This window comes from Haliotis rubra, unplaced genomic scaffold (assembly GCF_003918875.1).
Source record: "Haliotis rubra isolate DU_JTF1 unplaced genomic scaffold, ASM391887v1 Scf228, whole genome shotgun sequence".
NCBI classification, from domain to species: Eukaryota; Metazoa; Mollusca; class Gastropoda; order Lepetellida; family Haliotidae; genus Haliotis; species Haliotis rubra.
The window spans coordinates 274,449-294,922 of NW_025766314.1; the positions used below are offsets into that span (position 1 = coordinate 274,449).

At 41.9% G+C, this 20,474-nt stretch overlaps 1 protein-coding gene across 1 annotated transcript in view; it reads left to right on the forward strand.

The window, feature by feature from the left end:
* Positions 1–20,474, forward strand: part of LOC124277824 (acetyl-CoA carboxylase-like) — a 69,387-nt gene that overhangs the window by 28,568 nt on the left and 20,345 nt on the right. Inside the window, 15 exon segments of the mRNA XM_046713538.1 lie at positions 143–351; positions 1,349–1,468; positions 1,750–1,939; positions 2,422–2,546; positions 2,895–3,008; positions 4,493–4,606; positions 10,405–10,446; positions 14,084–14,173; positions 14,885–15,003; positions 16,163–16,312; positions 16,561–16,666; positions 17,082–17,195; positions 17,829–17,885; positions 18,786–18,827; positions 19,769–19,906. Of these exon segments, the coding sequence (XP_046569494.1) occupies positions 143–351; positions 1,349–1,468; positions 1,750–1,939; positions 2,422–2,546; positions 2,895–3,008; positions 4,493–4,606; positions 10,405–10,446; positions 14,084–14,173; positions 14,885–15,003; positions 16,163–16,312; positions 16,561–16,666; positions 17,082–17,195; positions 17,829–17,885; positions 18,786–18,827; positions 19,769–19,906 (1,730 nt within the window).

Below are 20,474 nucleotides of genomic sequence, written 5' to 3' on the forward strand. Positions count from 1 at the left end.
ACACTGACACATGTGCTGTTATAACAGTAAGACCTTGGAGATCAAAAGTGCCATGTTCGACATTAATATGACCCTGTAGATGACCCTGTAGATGTTTCTGTTTCTGTTGCCTGTCAGTTGTAGCTGTATGTTTCAGGCCCAGTTGTTTACGGGACACTGCCGACCCCCCAGAATCCTACGCTGCATGGCGACCGCCTCCACCAGGTGTTCCAGCGGGCCCGCATACAGCTGGAGAACATCATGGCAGGATACGTTCTCCCCGAACCTTACTTCAAAGAGAGGCTGATGGCCAATTTGGAGTGCATTATGAAATGTCTAAAGGAACCTTCTCTACCGCTGCTTGAGCTGCAGGTAGGTTGTGACTCTGAAGAGTTGGTTTTGGTATATCGACTGATTTGTTGACAGCTTAGGGAAGGCATTATCTGAATTATGTGCATTTATTTTTAATTAGATCCCCAATACTCCACAGTTGTGTTGAAGGCTGATGATGGAAGGTTGCTGTCAACCTCTAGTGTGCCTGGCCTTATGTGTTGGTTACAGGTGATGTCATAGGTCACAGTGATGTGCAAGGTCATTGTGATGTCATAGGTCACTATGATGTGAAAGGTTACAGTGATGTCATAGGTCACTGTGATGTGAAAGGTTACAGTGATGTCATGGGTCACTGTGATGTGCAAGGTCATTGTGATGTCATAGGTCACTGTGGTGTGAAAGGTTACAGTGATGTCATAGGTCACTGTGATGTGCAAGGTCATTGTGATGTCATAGGTCACTGTGATGTGAAAGGTTACAGTGATGTCATAGGTCACTGTGATGTGCAAGGTCATTGTGATGTCATAGATCACTGTGATGTGAAAGGTTACAGTGATGTCATAGGTCACTATGATGTGCAAGGTCATTGTGATCTTAATGGTCATGGTGATGTTAAAGTTCATTGTGATTTTATAGGTCACAATGCTAGAATATTGCAAGATATTACTGTGTGGGAGTAAAAAAATCATTCATTTTCTCTTGAAATGAATTTGTGGTTGTGCGGAAAGGTTTTGTTCAAATTACAGCATATATATTTATCATTAGATCAAATTACAGCATATATATTTATCATTAGATTTTTTGTTGCACCTGCTGACATCATGATGGGAATGACGAAGGGGGCAAGGATTCTGCATCCTTTCATTAATAAAGAAAATACTTTTGTTGCATTCCTTGATGAAGCTTAAACTCATGTAAAGGTGAATTTGAGATTATGTAGATCAAGATGCTCATAATTCTTCTTGTCATCTTCGTGGGCACACAAAGTGGTTAGAGCAGCAATGAGGCAGGTTTGAAATGTTTGCCTCTCTTCCAGGACTTGATTTCCATGATCTCTGGGAGAATTCCTGCCAAAGTGGAGAAGTCGATGCGGAGGCTGATGGCTTCCTATGCAAGCAATATCACGTCCGTCCTGTGTCAGTTTCCTAGTCAGCAGGTCAGTATCTCTCTCTCTCTCTCTCTCTCTCTCTCTCTCTCTCTCTCTCTCTCTCTCTCACTCTCTCACTCTCTCTCTCTCTCACTCACTCACTCACTCACTCACTCACTCACTCACACTCACTCACTCACTCACTCACTCACTCACTCACTCACTCACTCAACTCACAGTCAAATCAAATCAAATGATATGATACATGGAATAAATCATATTGGATAGTATTGTAGTGTTGGAAATTCTGTATCATATTTCAAACTAATCTGGGCCAACTTCTTCTACAGATTGCCAACGTTATTGACAGCTATGCTGCTACACTGACGAAACGAACAGAGAGAGATGTTTTCTTCATGACAACTCAGGGTATCGTGCAGCTTGTCCAGAGGTATCGCAGTGGTATTCGAGGTCACCTCAAGTCTGTTGTGCAGGATCTCCTCCGCCAGTACCTCAGGGTAGAGCTACAGTTTCAGCAGGGTAAGCCTGACCCTATGTGTGTGCCTGGCCAAGTGTGTTCACTGACCCTATGTGTGTGCCAGGCCAAGTGTGTTCACTGACCCTATGTGTGTGCCAGGCCAAGTGTGTTCACTGACCCTGTGTGTGTGCCAGGCCAAGTGTGTTCACTGACCCTGTGTGTGTGCCAGGCCAAGTGTGTTCACTGACCCTATGTGTGTGCCAGGCCAAGTGTGTTCACTGACCCTATGTGTGTGCCAGGCCAAGTGTGTTCACTGACCCTATGTGTGTGCCAGGCCAAGTGTGTTCACTGACCCTATGTGTGTGCCAGGCCAAGTGTGTTCACTGACCCTATGTGTGTGCCAGGCCAAGTGTGTTCACTGACCCTATGTGTGTGCCAGGCCAAGTGTGTTCACTGACCCTATGTGTGTGCCAGGCCAAGTGTGTTCACTGACCCTGTGTGTGTGCCAGGCCAAGTGTGTTCACTGACCCTATGTGTGTGACAGGTCACTACGACAAGTGTGTCTACCAGCTGCGAGAGAAGAACAAAGATGACATGGCCACCGTTGTTGCCACAATCTTCTCCCATCTTGCTGTCCAGCAGAAGAACAACCTCGTCATCATGCTCATTGTGAGTACCTTGACGCCCATACATTGTACTCTAGGCCAGGGTTTGAAAAGAATATCTATCCCTTGTCAAAGGTGTCTTTTATGGCCCAGTTGTCTAAGATGCTGCGATTGGCTGAGAATAGTTGTGTCCCATGGAAGCAATAATTTAGTCTGATGTTAAGGATAACAAAATCAGCTTCGAAAACACATATTGAAGCTAAAAGTGAAGGTTGAAGGGGAGGTAACTCTGATTGGTGACCCCATGAGAAAGAAATAAGTAGAGAAGTAAAAAATAATTATGTTTTTACCTGAAACTGGCTGACTTTTCCAATAAAAATCCCCGGTACGTCTATGTGTTGCTGGATTTCAGGACCACCTGTGTGGGAAGGAGCCAGGGGTCACAGATGAGATGGCATCCATCTTGAATGACCTCACACAACTCAACAAGAAGGAAAATGCCAAGGTTGCCCTCCGAGGCAGACAGGTAATCATGTTGATGTAACTTTTCTCTTCTGATTTACTACACTAACCCGAGTCTTTAATGATGATAATATAATAAGGCCACTTATATAGCTCTGAACTCTACGCCACAGCGCCACAAAGGGCATGCTCTAAGAGCATACAACATGATGGACATTTATAACTCCGATAACCCAAGCTGCCTGTGAGGCACCATCCTCGATAATATCCAGGGTATACGTTACGATAACGCTCCACTAGACCCTGGACGCATCTACGGCTTGGCCCGATGATTTTATTACCTCCCTTGGCTGGCTCTGCATTATCACAGTAGCCAATCAGCTAAGCCGCCGTTACAACCGAACTTGCCAGTGTCAACAAAGATGGCAGCCGCAGCTGCGAAGGTTTGTTCGCAGTGCGACTCAGATTTTTGGGGAAATCATACAGACAAATTTACAGGTCTGAAACTGTAAAAAAATATATGCAAGAACTCCTTCAACCTCTTTCAGAGTATTGCTGCATCAATTGTGTTGCCAAGTTTAATCGGTTAGATAATTTAAGAAGCGAAAGTGAGTTGTGATTGGTCTGCTCAACTTCCCAGTGTAGACACCTGATTGCATAAGAGGCCAGCCAAGGGAGGTAATAAAATTATCTGGAACTGTAGAACTATAGTAGATTATAAATAACGTCCAGCCTGGAGATATAGTGGACTAGGAGGTTGATAGTCTTTAGTCTGTAAGGTTCATTGGCCTTCCAGTAAACTCAGGTACGGCAATTTGCTGTGAAGAGTTGAAGACATTGGGTATGCCAGAAACCTCGTGTTCTGGCTACAAATAACTCTTTCCCCTGATTCCGAAACCTGCAACTTCCGAAACCTGCGTCACTTCAGACTTTCCACATTTAGCTGACACACCTTGGTGTAAATGAAATACTGAAGCCTCAAACCCACTCAGGTTGGTTATGGTGCCTGTTCCTGCTGAAGCATGGGTGAAATACTCATGCCACCTATTATTATGCTGGTGATATTAGGCGACTTCAGGGATCCCGTGCTCAGGTTCTGTGACTTACTTGATGGAATGTTATTGCAGTCTGACAGGTGGGATCATTCAGGGGTGGAAATAAGTTTAAAATTGCTAATGTACTCCGGTACAGTGGCACATGTAAAAGTCACTTGTCCTGATTATTTTCCCACTATACCAACCATTTTCTTGCTGATTTTTTAAATAAACAACATAATAAACATTGGAAAGTCAACTGGACACCGGTACAGTGTGATATACAAATTTGCTTGCCCGACAGAAAAAAACACTGGACTCGGACGTCGGGCAATGGGTTATTTCCACCCCTGATCATTGCTAACAATGACACTAACTGGATTGTCTGGTCAACTCTTCAATACTTCGATCTGATCCCATATACGTGCTTCTGTAAATGCACTCATCACTCGTACACACACCTACTGAAGCCAAACCACCCAGTACCATCTAATAACGCAAGAATGTCTTCCAGGTTCTGATTGCTGCCCACCAGCCACCTTACGAGCTTCGTCATAACCAGATGGAGTCCATCTTCCTCTCCGCCATCGACATCTACGGCCATGAGTTTTGTCCAGAGAACCTCCAGGTGGGTAACAAGCTGTTCTGTAGTGTGCTCAGCTTTGGATTTCTTGAAGTACCATGTGTTTGTTGTTGCTTGTCACAGGCCAGACTTTTCTTTTTACTGGTTTACACACTCAGTGTCATTAAGTAAAATATTGAAACATAGAGCGAGGAAGAAAAAGGTTGTATGTTGAACATGTCAGTTTACTTTAAGCCCCATAATATTTAAGGATAGTGCTTTCAGCTATCTCTTTGTTTAATTAGTCCCAGTGCTTTCAGCTATCTCTTTGGTTAGTGGGGTGGTGGGGTAGCCTAGTGGTTAAAGCGTTGGCTCGTCACGCCGAAGACCCGGGTTCGAATCCCCACATGGGTACAATGTGTGAAGCCCATTTCTGGTGTCCCCCGCCATGATGTTGGTGGAATATTGCTAAAAGCTGCATAAAACCAAACTCAGTCAGTCAGACAGTCTTTGGTTAGTTAGGGACTATATAGTTATGAAGGGTATAATTATCATAGCTTTAGTGTCATATTTTGCCAACCCTCCTAATGTTATGTAGGATTGTTTCATTCTGCAACCGCCACCCCCACACCCTCACCCTCACCACCCCCACCCTCACACCCCCCCCCAACCCCCATAAATGACAAGTTCTGAAATAATATTCATGTTTATGATCTATATATACTTCTCTTCAAGAGTTTCAACTCACTTAAAACACTTACTATATGTTATGTGTATATATATGGTTACATCAAAGATTGATTTCTCCACTAACTTGGGGGAACCAACTGCATACGTTTTGGTGTAAGGTTTTGTTAAGAATTTGCTAATTTTCACTGATAGTTAATCATTTACTGAACTCATCACAATAATCTTTTCAACATTATGAATTTGTTTTACAATACATCAGTTCATGTGTAAACAGTATGGAATATTTTGCAAAATTTTATTTGCCTGAAGTAAGTGGCTATATTTACACTAGTGAGTCTAAACTTTTGATGAGCAGTATATTTGAAGAATGGAACTGTCATTTTATCAGGACCACTCATTTGTGATTTGTGTCAACCCAACCCCTTCCTTCAGCTACATCATTGTATAATGACCCCAATCCCCATTAAAACTCCCCACACTGATGATAAATTACCAGTTCTTGTTTGTAAACCAGTTTATAAGGTGTTGTGATTGTGATGCAGTGATTGTGATGTTGTGATATTGCACTGTTTATATGTGCAGTTCTCTAGCTGGTTATTAACTGGTCAGTGCTGCTTTAATTGTAACACATGAATGGTCTGCCTATGGTTGCCATGAAGCATAAACTTGTGTTTCTGTTCCAGGATATGCCGCGGGCCATATACATGGTTTGAACTGTTTGCTGTGAAATTTGAAATTTATTCATTTATTCTTTTATGTTTTTATAATTACTCTTGGCTCAATTGGTCCAAGACCTACTGACGTATAAATGCCGGACGCCCCCCGCCACTCATGAATAGCTTCTGAAACCAAATTTCAATATGGCTGACTATTTAATGTTAGACTTTTACTCAGCTATGTAGGGTACATTCATGTGCTGTATGGTATATACTGATTGGTAGACTGCCTCGGAGGGTAAGTGGATAGTGTGTCTGCCCTGAGAATGGAAAGTTGCTGGTTTGATGTCTTTCCACATCATACCCTTATTTGTTAGAAGATGGTGCCTGTTGATACCACACCACACCACACACAACACAACACAACACACCCACAGCAAACACCACAACACAACACACACACCCACAGCACACACAACAGCACAGCACACAACACAACACAACAGCACCCACAGCACACAACACACACACAGCACACACACACAACACACCCACAGCACACACCACAACACAACACACACACAACACAACACAACACAACACAACACAGCACACCACACAACACAACACACACACAACACAACACACCACAGCACACACACACACACACCACACAGCATACACAACACACACCACAGCACACACAACACAGCACACACACACAACAACACAGCACACAACACACACACACACCACACACACAACACCACACAACACACAACACACACAGCACACAACACACACACACAACACCACACACACACAACACACAACACACCACACACACACACACCAGCAACACAAACACAACACACACAGCATACACACACACACCACAACACACCACACACAACACACACACACACACACACAACACACCACACACCACACACACACACAACACAACACAACACACACACACACAGCACACACACACAACACACACACACACACAACACAACACACAACACAACACACCACACATACACCACACACACACACACACACACACACACACAACACACAGCACACACACACAACACACACAACACACACAACACACACAACACAGCATACACACAGCACACACACACACACAACACACCCACAGCACACACCACAACACAACACAGCACCACACCCACACACACACAACCACAGCACACCACAACACCACACACACAACACACCACACACATACACACACAACACAGCACACACACACAACACACACCCACAGCATACACACAACACACCACACACACACCACAACACACAGCACACACATACACAACACAACACAACACACACACAGCACACACAACACACACACACAGCATACACACAACACACACACACAACACAACACACAACACAGCACACACCACACACAACACACCACAGCATACACACACACCACACACACCACAACACCACAACACACACAACACAACACACACCACAGCACACACACACACAACACAACACACCCACAGCATACACCACAACACAACACACACCACACAGCACACCACAACACAACACACACACCCACAGCACAGCACAACACAACACAGCACACACACCCACAGCACCACACAACACAACACACACCACAGCACACCACACACCACACAACACACACACACAACACACAACACACACACAACACACACACACACAACACAACACACAACACAGCATACACACCACACACACAACACACACACCACAACACACCCACAGCATACACCACAACACACAACACAACACACAACACAACACAACACAACACAACACAACACACAGACACATGTATGCCCACAATTGTTATGTAAGTACAAAACATTTAAATGCGATATTATCTCCTCACTCTAACGACTGTTATCAGATCTGACATCCTTACAGATATAGATAATACATGGCCTAATACCAGTTTACAACCATTTCTGACGAGGTCACCTACACACTGTTGGCCTTCAGATATGTCCGAATCCTGGATCATTCCTGATAGATTATTCTTGGCCTGTCTGTTTTGGGTTTCAGTGAAGTGGTAAACAATTGGCTTTTCAAAGTGGCTTTTCAACTTGTCCACACTCATGATATGATTTATTCAAGGTCACAGTTTCCGTAGCCAGTTGATATATTTTTTTACATAATAACTAGTTAGTATTATAGTTCCGTCTTGTATTCTCACGGATTTCCTATTTTCGTAGTGGCCCAAATCTGCGAGTGATCAAAATCTTGCAATGTCACGAATATTGATGAGTTTATACCAACTTAGATGTATCTTAACTTTATCCCGCCCTTGCTGTCAGGATTGCTCTTCCATACACTCCATAACATCACTTCCTCGTTATAACGCGGAGAATGGGAGAAGCCTCATTTCATCAGTGGCGGATGGCATTGTTTATCACCGGGCTCACGAGTGGTAATTCACCTGATGGATCTGGCAGCTGATAGATGTAGATGTTAGAGGAGAAGGCCCTTCATTTAAAAACAACACGCATTCATATGATAAGAATTGTTTGTGTTATTTTTTCAGCTGATATCCGTAAGTACCGCGAGAATAGGAAATGCCTTCCTACTTGTTAAGAAGGCACAATCGAAATGGCAAGGGAAATCCTGACTTGAATCAAATACAATCCGATGTGATGCCATCAGAACATTAGCATGACGTCATCATCATGGTTAAGGTATTGGGAGCGATAAAGAATCATTCATCGGGGTTGGATTCCCCATATGCTTACAATGTGTGTGGCCAAATTGCTGGTGTCCAGTGCCTTGATTTGCTGGTAAATTGCAAACGGGGAAATATGATACTAGCTCATTATTTGTATTTGTTGCTGGTTAGAAGGGCAGATTTCTTACATTTTTTTCTTAAATTTTTCATTGTTAAGTACTGATCATAGTACACTTTACATTAATAGTGATAGAATAGCAGTACATGGTATGTTTAGTGCAGAATCAATTCGTCTGTCGACAGGCTTGTATGGGTAGCTCTACCCAGTGCTAAAATCAGCTTATCTGGCTGCTTGTTTATCAGCTTCAGATATGCTTTTCACTTTGATATGCCCAGAGTTTCCTACACACCTGTATGTAAGAGACCCATTTGAGAAAATTCGTATGACGTGTGTGAAAGCAAATTCCAGATCCATGATTAGTTACTTAATGGTGATGACCTAAAGACAGATTATGATGGCCTACATTCAGGATTGTAACAGATTGATGCTTGGGTCGAACTCACTTATGTCGGTGTTCAAACTTTATGGTTTCAGAGTATTCATAAATGAGAGGTGTTATCTTGTCCCCATTATCATACTCGTATTTGCATTGATAATCCACAGGTAAGACATGGGGGTCACCCGAGGTATGAGTACGAAGCAGTAGGCCAGATAACGTCAGAAGTGACCATTGATGTATTAATGCTGCTGTGATCTTAGGAATATATCAAATGTATCTTGATTTGATACTAAAATCGGTGCGATTTTAAGGTGTGTAAGAAACACTGCACTTGTGCCTATCAGATACCATTTATGTTTCAACTTGTTTAGCTTTCACCTGTGATATGCAGATGATATATGGTATGTTATTGGTATGCTATTGTAATCTCTATCATGAGCTACACTGATGTATTTTCATTATGGAATATATGGTCCTCTTAGGAGAGCGGACTAAGCATTGGGTGGTTTGAAGGTGAGATCTGGCTTGTCTCAAGTGTATCTGTGCCAATTTCGCTAGTTAATGCATTATGAAACAACTTGTGATATACATGGTATATGAAATTGGTAGAGTATTCTGTATATACAATATATTGGTTTCTATTTCTCAGATATATAGAGGGGCGTTGGGGTAGCCTAGTGGTTAAAGCGTTCGCTCGTCACGCCGAAGACCCGGGTTCGAATCCCCACATGGGCACAATGTGTGAAGCCCATTTCTGGTGTCCCCCGCCGTGATATTGCTGGAATATTGCTAAAAGCAGCGTAAAACCTAACTTACTCACTCAGATATAGAGACCGCCTCTGTGGTGTAGTGGTTAGAGCGTCTGCCCGGAGAGCGGAAGGTCGCGGGTTCGATCCCCGACCGCGTCATACCAAAAGACGTTAAAATATGGTACTTGTTGGTCCCTGCCTGGCGCCCGGCATTAATGGGTACAACAAGGACTGGTCGGCTCGGAGTCAGTTTAATGTGTCTGAGTGGGGTATTCATGCTTCACTGTGGCATGGTATCTCAGTGGGCTAGCACTATAAAACCAGCTTCAGTCTGGGCTAGTACAAGCAGCCGCACATACACATACACACGCATGCACGTCGTCATATGAGCGAAATATTCTCAAGCACGACGTTAAACCCAATTACACCTCACCTCAGATATATAGACACTTGATAGTTTCATAGAATAGTTTGACAGCTTAAACTTTATTGAATTATTAAAGTGCACTTTGATCATTTTTGGTAGGTGATGTGCCTTAATGATTTCAAGAGGGTCTCAAACGTAAAGGTGATAATAATAAATAATTCATTGTGTATGGTTAATGAATAAAGTCTCACGTTTGTATGCTTTGATATCAACTGTTGTTAATAACAGCAGAAAACAGCATGATTCCTCCCAAGCTTTGCTAACTAATCAATGTTGTTAATGATATCTAAATACACTTTCTATCTCCACCCTCACAGAGCATTCTCTCACTTTCTATAGCACTTCTTGAAAATATTTTATCAGAATTTTAATTAACTTCATAAACGATATCTCAAGAAAGATCAACTATGGACAATGTAGTAGTCATTGTGTAATATCTGCTTCTTCAACTTGATCAAATTATACTTCTGTAAAATTTAAGATAATATGCTGCTTATTGTGCTTAATAATCTTTCTCTATGCAGCTTGTAAGATGGCATTCTCATGCATACTCTGTGCTTGATTTCTACGCAGTTTTGACATCGGTAATAATTCAGATTTAATGCATCCATGATTTTGATTAGGTTCCTATGGCAACATAGCGTAGCTGCGTGTGGCCCCTACCCAAGTAAGCATCCCTTAACCAATTTACAGTCTAGTTTGCAATACTAAGTGAAAAAATGTGCATGACAGTCCGTATCTTTTTTATCTATTAACTAACAAAGGTATCACTGGCATATGAAATTGCCTCATAGTATTATCAAAAAGTTTAGTTTCGTAGGGTTTTTCTCTTTAATGCTTGACAACAAATTAAACCCACTAGTTGTGGTTTTAATTAGAGCCCCCCAATATTACTTGACACACATAAATGAGTAGGAATATTTCCTTTTGTAGCATTTAAAAATATCATGGATTTATGGTTTCAGAAATATGAAATATGTGGGATATTAATTATGTTCATTGATGATCCACTGTACGAAAGTCTTGAGGCATATAGTTAACCTTGTCTTACTTACTTTCATATCAGAATTTAATATTAATAATTATATGTTTGTAAAGCGCGTGACTCAATATGCAGGCAATATATGCCTGAAGTGGTGCATTATTATGCCGCTCAAGATTCAAGATTTTTATTTGTAGAAAGGCCATATGACACAAAGTACAAATGTACAATATAACATAAGATTTTACAGAGTTACTTTCTTTAGTTTTATACCTTCAAACACATGTTTAAGAAATTTAGCAAGATTATGCAGATCAGTGAGCAATGAACATTGCATTTTCAGCTCCATGGGAATTACTTTTGCAGTTTGCTTACTTTAAATTATCAGAGGGCACTGCTTGAGACCCATGAATATCCGTGAAATGACCCATGAAGGTTTGGGGTAGAAATTTCCTTTAGCAACCCATGCTAGTCGTAAGAAGTTACTAACATGTTTGGGTTGCCAGGCTTTGATGTACGTCATCATGCAGCATTTGCATAGATCGATGCTCATGATGTCAATCACTGGATTGTCTGGTCCAGACTTGATTAATTAGTCCACTGTCATATAGTTGAAATATTGCTGAGCAAGTATTTTGAACTTGTTTGTTTCCAATACTTTATTCTTGGCATGGAGAACTTGTTGATGATAAGATACTTTTTTAGGAAGGATTTCTTTGTTGTTTGCCCGTCTTGACCCTTTATGGGAAAGTAAATTGATCATGTCCTCAAATTCAGATGAATTTTTAAAATTCCAGTTCATGTCTTCGAATTCCTGGTAAAATGAGTAAACAAAACAAGCAGTTGGGAAAGCGATTCATCGTAATGTTTACTGATGATTGATCTGTTCTCAGAGATAGACTAATGACATGGACACTTCTAAAAGGTCCTAACTATGCATTGTTAAGATAACTCAACTTTTTAAAGGTGTTTTTCTACACTGACAAGATTATTTACAGACCACCGCCATATAGCTGGAATATTGCTGAGTGCGGCGTAAAACTCAACTCACTCACTCACTCTACACTGACAATCCAAAGAAATACATTAATGACCACAAAAGTTTTCAAGTAGACAGTCGGTAAATTAGGAATAATTTTGCTTATTCCAGTCACTGGATAAGGGCAGGAACCATATGTGTAATGATTCTTTGTGTCATTTTTAAAAGCCTGAAATACTGGCTCACTTTCACTCACTCACTCACAAACACATGACAAATAGTTATACTCTGCACAAATAGTTAACACTGATTGTCCAATCAGTGAAGACCTTTTCTCCAAGTACCGGTAAATACAGCACAACTTTCACATGTTTCTTACATATCTTTGGCAGCAGTTTGCTGTTCACATTAAAGTCACCTATTTTGTATCACAGCTTTTCAGGCGTGGAGGTTCAGCTGGTTTAGTCGGTTACTGTGCCGCAATTCACTCAGCAGAGTTGTGTCCCTTGAGACCACCAGAAACCAATGACCTTTGGTTTGAATCTCCGTTTGCCCTGTGTCTGCGTTTGTTAGCACCATACTTGCCTGTGTATTTACCGAAGAGGTAAATGCCTGTGTCCTGTATTGCTTGGGGCTGACATGCTGTGATGTAACTGGAATGTTGGTCAAAGCACCAGTGCAACTCACTAACGACAGGACAGTACAAAGTATGAAATGTAAATACTGAATGGAACATACAAATACTGAACTCTGCAACAGAACCTGTTTTGGGTCACTGGTTACCAGTCTGTTATGCATAAGTTTATCTGTATCTTGTCTTTATCCTGTCTTATGTGCCATGATAGGCATGCCAGAAATGCATAGCTGTGGTTCAATCCCAGTTCATCCTGATTATGTGTCTAGAGTTGTCGGGGCAATGGGGTAGCCAAGTGGTTAAAGCGTTTGCTCATCATGCCTGGGTTCGATTCCCCACAGGGATACAATGTGTGAAGCCCATTTCTGGTGTCTCCCACTGTGATGTTGCTGGAATATTGCTAAAAGCGGCGTAAAACCAATCTAACTCACTCACTCCAGAGTGTCAACACTATACACGAGTTTATGGGTTTTACCAAGATGGTAAACATCTAAAACCTACATCAATCCCTTGGGGCTTTCCAAGACATCACTCACTCACCCAAGACATCACGGGCGGTGGGGTAGCCTAATGGTTAAAGCGTTGGCCGTCACGCCGAAGACCCGGGTTCGAATCCCCACATGGGCACAATGTGTGAAGCCCATTTCTGGTGTCTCCCGCTGTGATGTTGCTGGAATATTGCTAAAAGCGGCGTAAAACCAAACTCAGTCAGTCAGTCAGTCAGTCCAAGACATCACTCACTCACTCCAAGACATCAAACTCACATGTTGTATAACTGAAATACTGTTCAAAGTCGAGTCAAACCAGACTCACTCACTGACTCACTTGTAACATGGCTCCCCAAATATTTCTGTCTGGCGGGGACTGGGAGTAACCGAGTGATTCCTATTCTGTATTTCCAAATTTAACTGTTGTAAGATCATTTGGTACCTTGTTTCTGTGATGTATTTGTGTTACAGCTTTGGATAATCATCTCAAAGTTTGTTATTGTTCCTTTGTTCAGATTTGCATTTTGAATTTCAATTGCTGTGTGGATGTGGGGTTTAAGAACCTTTTTCGTTTTCCTTTTTTCTTTTGTTCTCCATTTTGTAAGCTTGTGAATACCTGGTGTGGTGCATGCTGGGAGATAGCGCTGAACATGTTTCAATGCAGGAATAATGTCACGTGTCCGTCTTCTCAACAGAAACTGATCAACTCGGAGACCGCCATCTATGATGTTCTGCAGGAGTTCTTCTTTCACAGCAATGACTTGGTGAAGAGTGCTGCCCTGGAGGTATGTGGTTACTGGTGTTCAGAATCTACTCCCATCTGAATCGCAGAACGACTAACGGGATCGGGTGGTCAGTTGCGCTGACTTGGTTGACACATGTCATCGGTTCCCAATTCCGCAGATCGATGCTCATGCTGTTGATCACTGGATTGTCTGGTCCAGACTTGTTTATTTACAGACCGCTGCCATATAGCTGGAATATTGCTGAGTCCGGCGTAAAACTAAACTCACTCACTCACTGAATCGCAGAAAGTACTAAGCAGTCTAATAACCCATACCAATACTCCACATTCCTCTGTGTCGATACTTCTGTTGTTGATCACTGGATTGTCTGTCCAGACTATTGTTTACAGACCGCCTCCATATAGTTGGAACATTGCTGAGTGTAGCGTTAAACAACAGACCAACCAACTTACTTTCACACTTTAGACTGTCGCTGTGCTACAATTGTTTGGTGGAATGAGGTCCAGTTTCATTACAATGTCTTCAGTATTGACTTTAATGTCCCAAACATGTCCCACCAGGGGAATCTGCAGTTCCGGGTACACATGCACTCTTTGATGCCAAATCCGTGCGATGATGGGATATGATCAGGAGCACAAAACAAGGCCATGTCCACTGCTGTTGTGGAAACAGATACTGAATATTTCATAAGATGCAGAAGGTTCTGTGTACTTCATGCCATGCTAACAGCAACCTGTGTCTGTGTGTCAGGTATATGTCCGCCGTGCCTACATCGCCTACGAGCTGCACTGCCTCCAACACTGTATGCTGGAGGATGGGCTGAGAGTGGTGGAGTTCAGGTTTCTCCTGCCGAGGTCACATCCTAACAGGTCACATCGTGAGTTACATTTTACATGTCACATCCTCCTGTAGTTACATGTCACATCCTAACAGGTGCATTACATGGTCACATCCTAACAGGTGTGTAGTTACATGGTCACATCCTTTACATGGTCACATCCTAACTGGTGCGTAGTTACATGGTCACATCCTAACAGGTGTGTAGTTACATTGTCACATCCTTTACATGGTCACATCCTTTAAATGATCACACCCAACCAGGTGTGTAGTTACATGGTCACATCCTTTACATGGTCACATCCTTTACATGGTCACATCCTTTACAAGGCCACATCCTAACAGGTGCGTAGTTACATGGTCACATCCTAACAGGTGTGTAGTTACATGGTCACATCCTAACAGGTGTGTAGTTACATTGTCACATCCTAACAGGTGTGTAGTTATATGGTCACACCCTAACGGTGTCAACAGCACAACCCTCTCCATAATCAGTACAATAGAGAGCTCAGATCCAAGGACCACATTCTTGTCATAACACATATCTGAATGGGTTGCAAATGTGATATAATGTGCATGAAATGTATTCAAACATTCTTTGGCATGATAACATTCTTTCATGTGTTATGCATTTATGAACAAATAGAAATGATATTCACAATGTTTTCATTTAAGGGACTAAAATATTCATGTTTTTTTTTTCTGACTTGAAGTCGGAGCAGAGAAATTTGTAAACAAGAAAAACCCTGAAAGTATGATCGTGAACATTACTTGTCCAGTCCATATATGTTGCCCTTTTGTGAATTCTGTGGTAGAATTTGTCCCCAGCTTAAAAGGATGACATCATTCAAAGTCTTACATTTCACACCCAAATGGCACGACAGTTTGCTCACTTTATCAACCACTAGTTCATCTGGCCCTGACTGGATCATTCACAGGTCACTGTGATATTGCTTAAATATTGCTTACCACAGTATTTGACAACAGTCCGGGTGGTGGGGTAGCCTCGTGGTTAAAGTCTTCGCTCGTCACGCAGAAGACCCGGGTACAATGTGTGAAGCCTATTTCTGGTGTCCCCTGCCGTGATGTTGCGGGATGATTTCTAAAGGTGGTGTGAAACTAAAACTCACTTATTTAAACAATAGTAAACAAACAGAACATGTTTTGATGTATCTGCCTGACTACATACAGGTTGATGGTGACTCGCTTCGAGAGTTCATTGATGCGAGTGCCAAGTGAGGACGAGGACGTCTCTCTTGCCAATGAACTAGTAGAGGAGATCCCCATCTGTCAGAGGATGGGTGTCATGGCTGCCTTCGCCTCATTTTCAGATTTCCAAAAGTAAGTTCACTTTGATAGTTTACTGATTCAGTGATCACAGCCAAAAATTATAATCAAAATGTAAAGTATAACATTTTGTATTGGATTGCTTTTTCTTTGAGGGATTATGGAAGTGAAAAATATATCCGAAAGAAAGATTATGTTTGATTGACATTGTTATGCTATGAATATGATGTGGTTTGGTCCGTGTTTTGTCAAGGGTAATTTAATGCCCATGCCAATGGTTATTGTGATTTTTGTAATTACAGGAATTTCGACAAGTTGATCGAGAGCTTCTCCCTCGACACACCCCCAGCGAGCCCACTGTTGTCAGAACACTGCTTCCTCAATGCTGAAGATTCCACATCTGTACATGTAAGTATCATTGCATTGCTTTTGTTAGAGTTACTTCCCTTTGATATGTCAGGATTGGCTTTTGTTTGATTGGAACCTAACATTCTTGGTTTACCTGTACCATACATGTTCTTTTATACTTTCATACGTCTTTTAAGTGTTAAGTACCTCAGTTTAGGCCTGTATGTTGCTTTTAAGTGCTGTAATCATGAATGCAGTGTTAAACCTAATTTCACATCGGGGCAGTGGGGTAGCCTAGTGGTTAAGTGTTAGTTTGTCATGCTGAAGACCAGGGTTTGATTCCCTTCATGGGCCCCATGTGATAATGCTGGAATATTGGTAGGAGCAGCATAATACCAGAATCACTCACTCCACTCCATACACAGCTATAGCCCTTATTCTGTAAACACTCGTTAATGTGTTGATTGTTGTACAGAGTATGTCGGACGTGGACGACCCCATCCACATCATCAACGTGGCCATCAGCTGCCACTCCCAGATGGAGGACGACGAGCTGGCGAATCAGTTCCATCTCTTCTGCCGGGAGAAGGTCAGTCGGTTTTCTCATGTTGTTTCATATGTAGTATGTTAACAAGATCATGTTTACCAGTCAGATCTCATTGTGATATACCCGTGAAGGTCCGGGTTAGAATATTGATCTTCAGTAACCCATACTTGTCGTAAGAGGCGATGAACAGGATCGGTGGTCAGGCTCACTGAATTGGTTGACACATGTCATGGGTTCCCAGTTGCGTAGATCGATGCTCATGCTATTGATCACTGGATTGTCTTGTCCTAAACAGACTGCCGCCATATAGCACTCACTCACTCATCATCATTGTGATAGAGATAAGATAACCACTATATTTTTGCAAGGCTTTTCTGCAGAAAAAGTTTCAATTTTGATTCCTTTTAAACCAGTAAAAATCACAAAAACAGCTGTAATCAGTGAACAAAACACAATTATATTGCACAGTATTCAATTCTTCAGTGAGCAGATTTAATGTTGACCTTTTATGGATAGAAACTCTTCATACATTTAAGATAGTTTTTCACTTGTTTCATGTTAAACATTTACCCCTTTGTTGACCTGCACATGTTGAAATGTCCATGGCAGCATTGAGATACTGATCCGACCAAGAATTGAAACAAACTCAACCATTGTGTGATTGATATTTTACAGGCACAAATGATGTACGATCGTGGTATCCGCCGAGTCACCTTCGTTGTACTACATAAGGTGAGTGGATGACTACCTCACTGTCACTACTTAAGTCCATGAGCTCGGCTTTCAGAAAAGGGCTCGGTTTGTGATATGGCAAATATATGCTAGAGGTGCGCTTACCATGGTATAGTACATATTGCGGTACAAGGCCTTCGGTTCATTTCCGGGGTGGTGGGGTAGCCTAGTGGTTAAAGCGTTGGCTCGTCCCACCGAAGACCGGTTCGAATCCCATACAATGTGTGAAGCCCATTTCTAGTGTCCCCGCCGTGAGAATATTGCTAAAAGCGGTGTAAAAACAAAACTCAGTCAGTCGGTTCATTTCCATTTTGATTCGTTATATGAGATATGATCATAATGCAGAAAACTGACAACAAGAGCCAAACCTTACATTGTTAAAAAACATGGAAAGACATAACCATAATCTTTGTTATTTTGAATGAACAAAACCGTCATTTTATGACTAGATAGAAATGAAGGTGTGAAAACTGAAAATACTGAATTTTTGGATTGCATTACGGTATACTGAACCAAAGGCAAAATACCGCGGTATACCGTTTCACCCCTAATATATATGCTTCATAAATGAGCGTGGATGACATCTGATATGTCCTTGATAAAGCTACTAAAGTAGTGCTTCCACATGTATTGATTTTACGGTAAATTTAGTTTCAACTCAAAGCACCCTGAGAGGGTACATAAGACCACATCATTGCAAGCATAATAATTTGTACCATGTTTTAATTGTAGAATATGTGTTCCTTTAATTCATATCTAAGTTTGTCAAAATCACTAACATCTGAAGGGATGGCGTGAATTATTAGTCCATGCAAGTAGTGAAAGTACTGTAATTAATAGAGACATGGATGAGATCACTGTATGGATACATCCTTGTAAAAGGTTATGTTTTTGTTTCAGAGGACAGTACCTAAATACTTCACCTTCAGAGCCAAGTTTGAGGTATGTTGAAACCGCTGATACTGTAAGCAGTTTAGGAAACTTGACAGAAAATTCTACCAGACACGAGGACTGGTAACTCTGAAATATCACCAGCCGTTCCCAAAAGTTAACAGACCAACTTTAATTTCAGCCATTCTACATTACTGTCACTGTCAATCGCCTTTTTACGATTGGCTCACTCACTAACATTGAGCAATAGATGTTCGCCTTACTTCAGTGTAATCAACTTGACACGGATTCCACAAAATTGAATCAACTTGACACGAATCTCAACTAATACATCTCAAGTGTTTTTGTTATAAAAGCAGTCTCACAGATAAGATTCTCATGATTACACATAAAATATGAGCCCGACAGTCGGGCTGGTAAGATTTATTTTTTGCCAGCCCACCACAGAATTAAACCGTCTTGGGCGATCGTGTAGGCAGTAGTTTCTTACAGTGCTGTAAGTCAAATTCATCATTGAATCAGTCCTAGAACTAAATGAATCGGTTGGTCAGGCTACCTGGCTTGGTTGATCCATGTCATCATGTCCCAGTTGATTAGATCGAGTCTCATTATGTCAGTCACTTGAGTGGGAAGGACCAGTTGGGTAGCCTAGTGGTTCAAGGGTTCGCTTTTCACACTGAAGATCCAGGTTTGATTCTCCACATGAGTACAATGTTATGAAGCCCATTTATGGTGTCTTTTGCCTTGATGTTGCTGGACTATTTGCCAAAAGTGGTGTACAACCACACTCCCTCCCTCCCTGGATTTGTCTAGTCCAGAATCAATGACTCACAGACCGCAGACTGAATATTGCTGAACGTTGCGTTAAATAAGTCATTCAAGTCAGAATACCGTGTCTGTATTTCTGTGCCTTTATGTGTGCACACCCAAATGTGTTTGTGTGATCAATTACAATATGTGAGACCCATGGTGATGATTTTGTGTGTGTACAGTTCCAGGAGGATCGCATCTACCGTCACTTGGAACCAGCGCTGGCCTTCCAGCTCGAGATCAACAGACTCCGCAACTTTGACCTCGAGGCCATCCCTACCGCCAACTATATGATGCATCTCTACCTCGGCAAGGCCAAGGTCAGCATTCATTAACTGTAGTTGCAAGTTAATTGGGAATGGAAACATTTTTGTTCGACTAGCGCATTAATGTCTAGAACCTGTGTACAGTTATCTCGAAGTAAACGTTTTCTAGGCTCTCCTTTTGTATTATTTTTCATTTGTGTTGAACCTTGGATATGGTGGTACATGGTCCTGTGCATAGCGGTCAGGTCACAAATCAGTTGAAGTTAAGCAACGTTGGGCTCGGACAGCCCTTGGATGGGTGACCGTGTTGGCAGCTTAACTCCTGAGAGTTTCTAGGACTCCAGTCCTGCCCCACAATGAAGCATGTGATACATGTGGTCTCACCTTAGGCAAGTGAGTTTGTTCACAATTGCCTCTGTTCACCCAGCAGGAAATGGGTACCCGGTGAAATAAGTCGTGAGACTATTAACCTTCTAGCGCCTAACAGGCAGCTTGGGTTATCCGGGGTAATAATGATCAGATTGTGCACTTTGAGCAGGATATCTAGCCTGGAAAAGTCACGTTATATATATTCTCATTATTCTCATTATATCTCGAAGTATTTACGTACAATCGACACAAC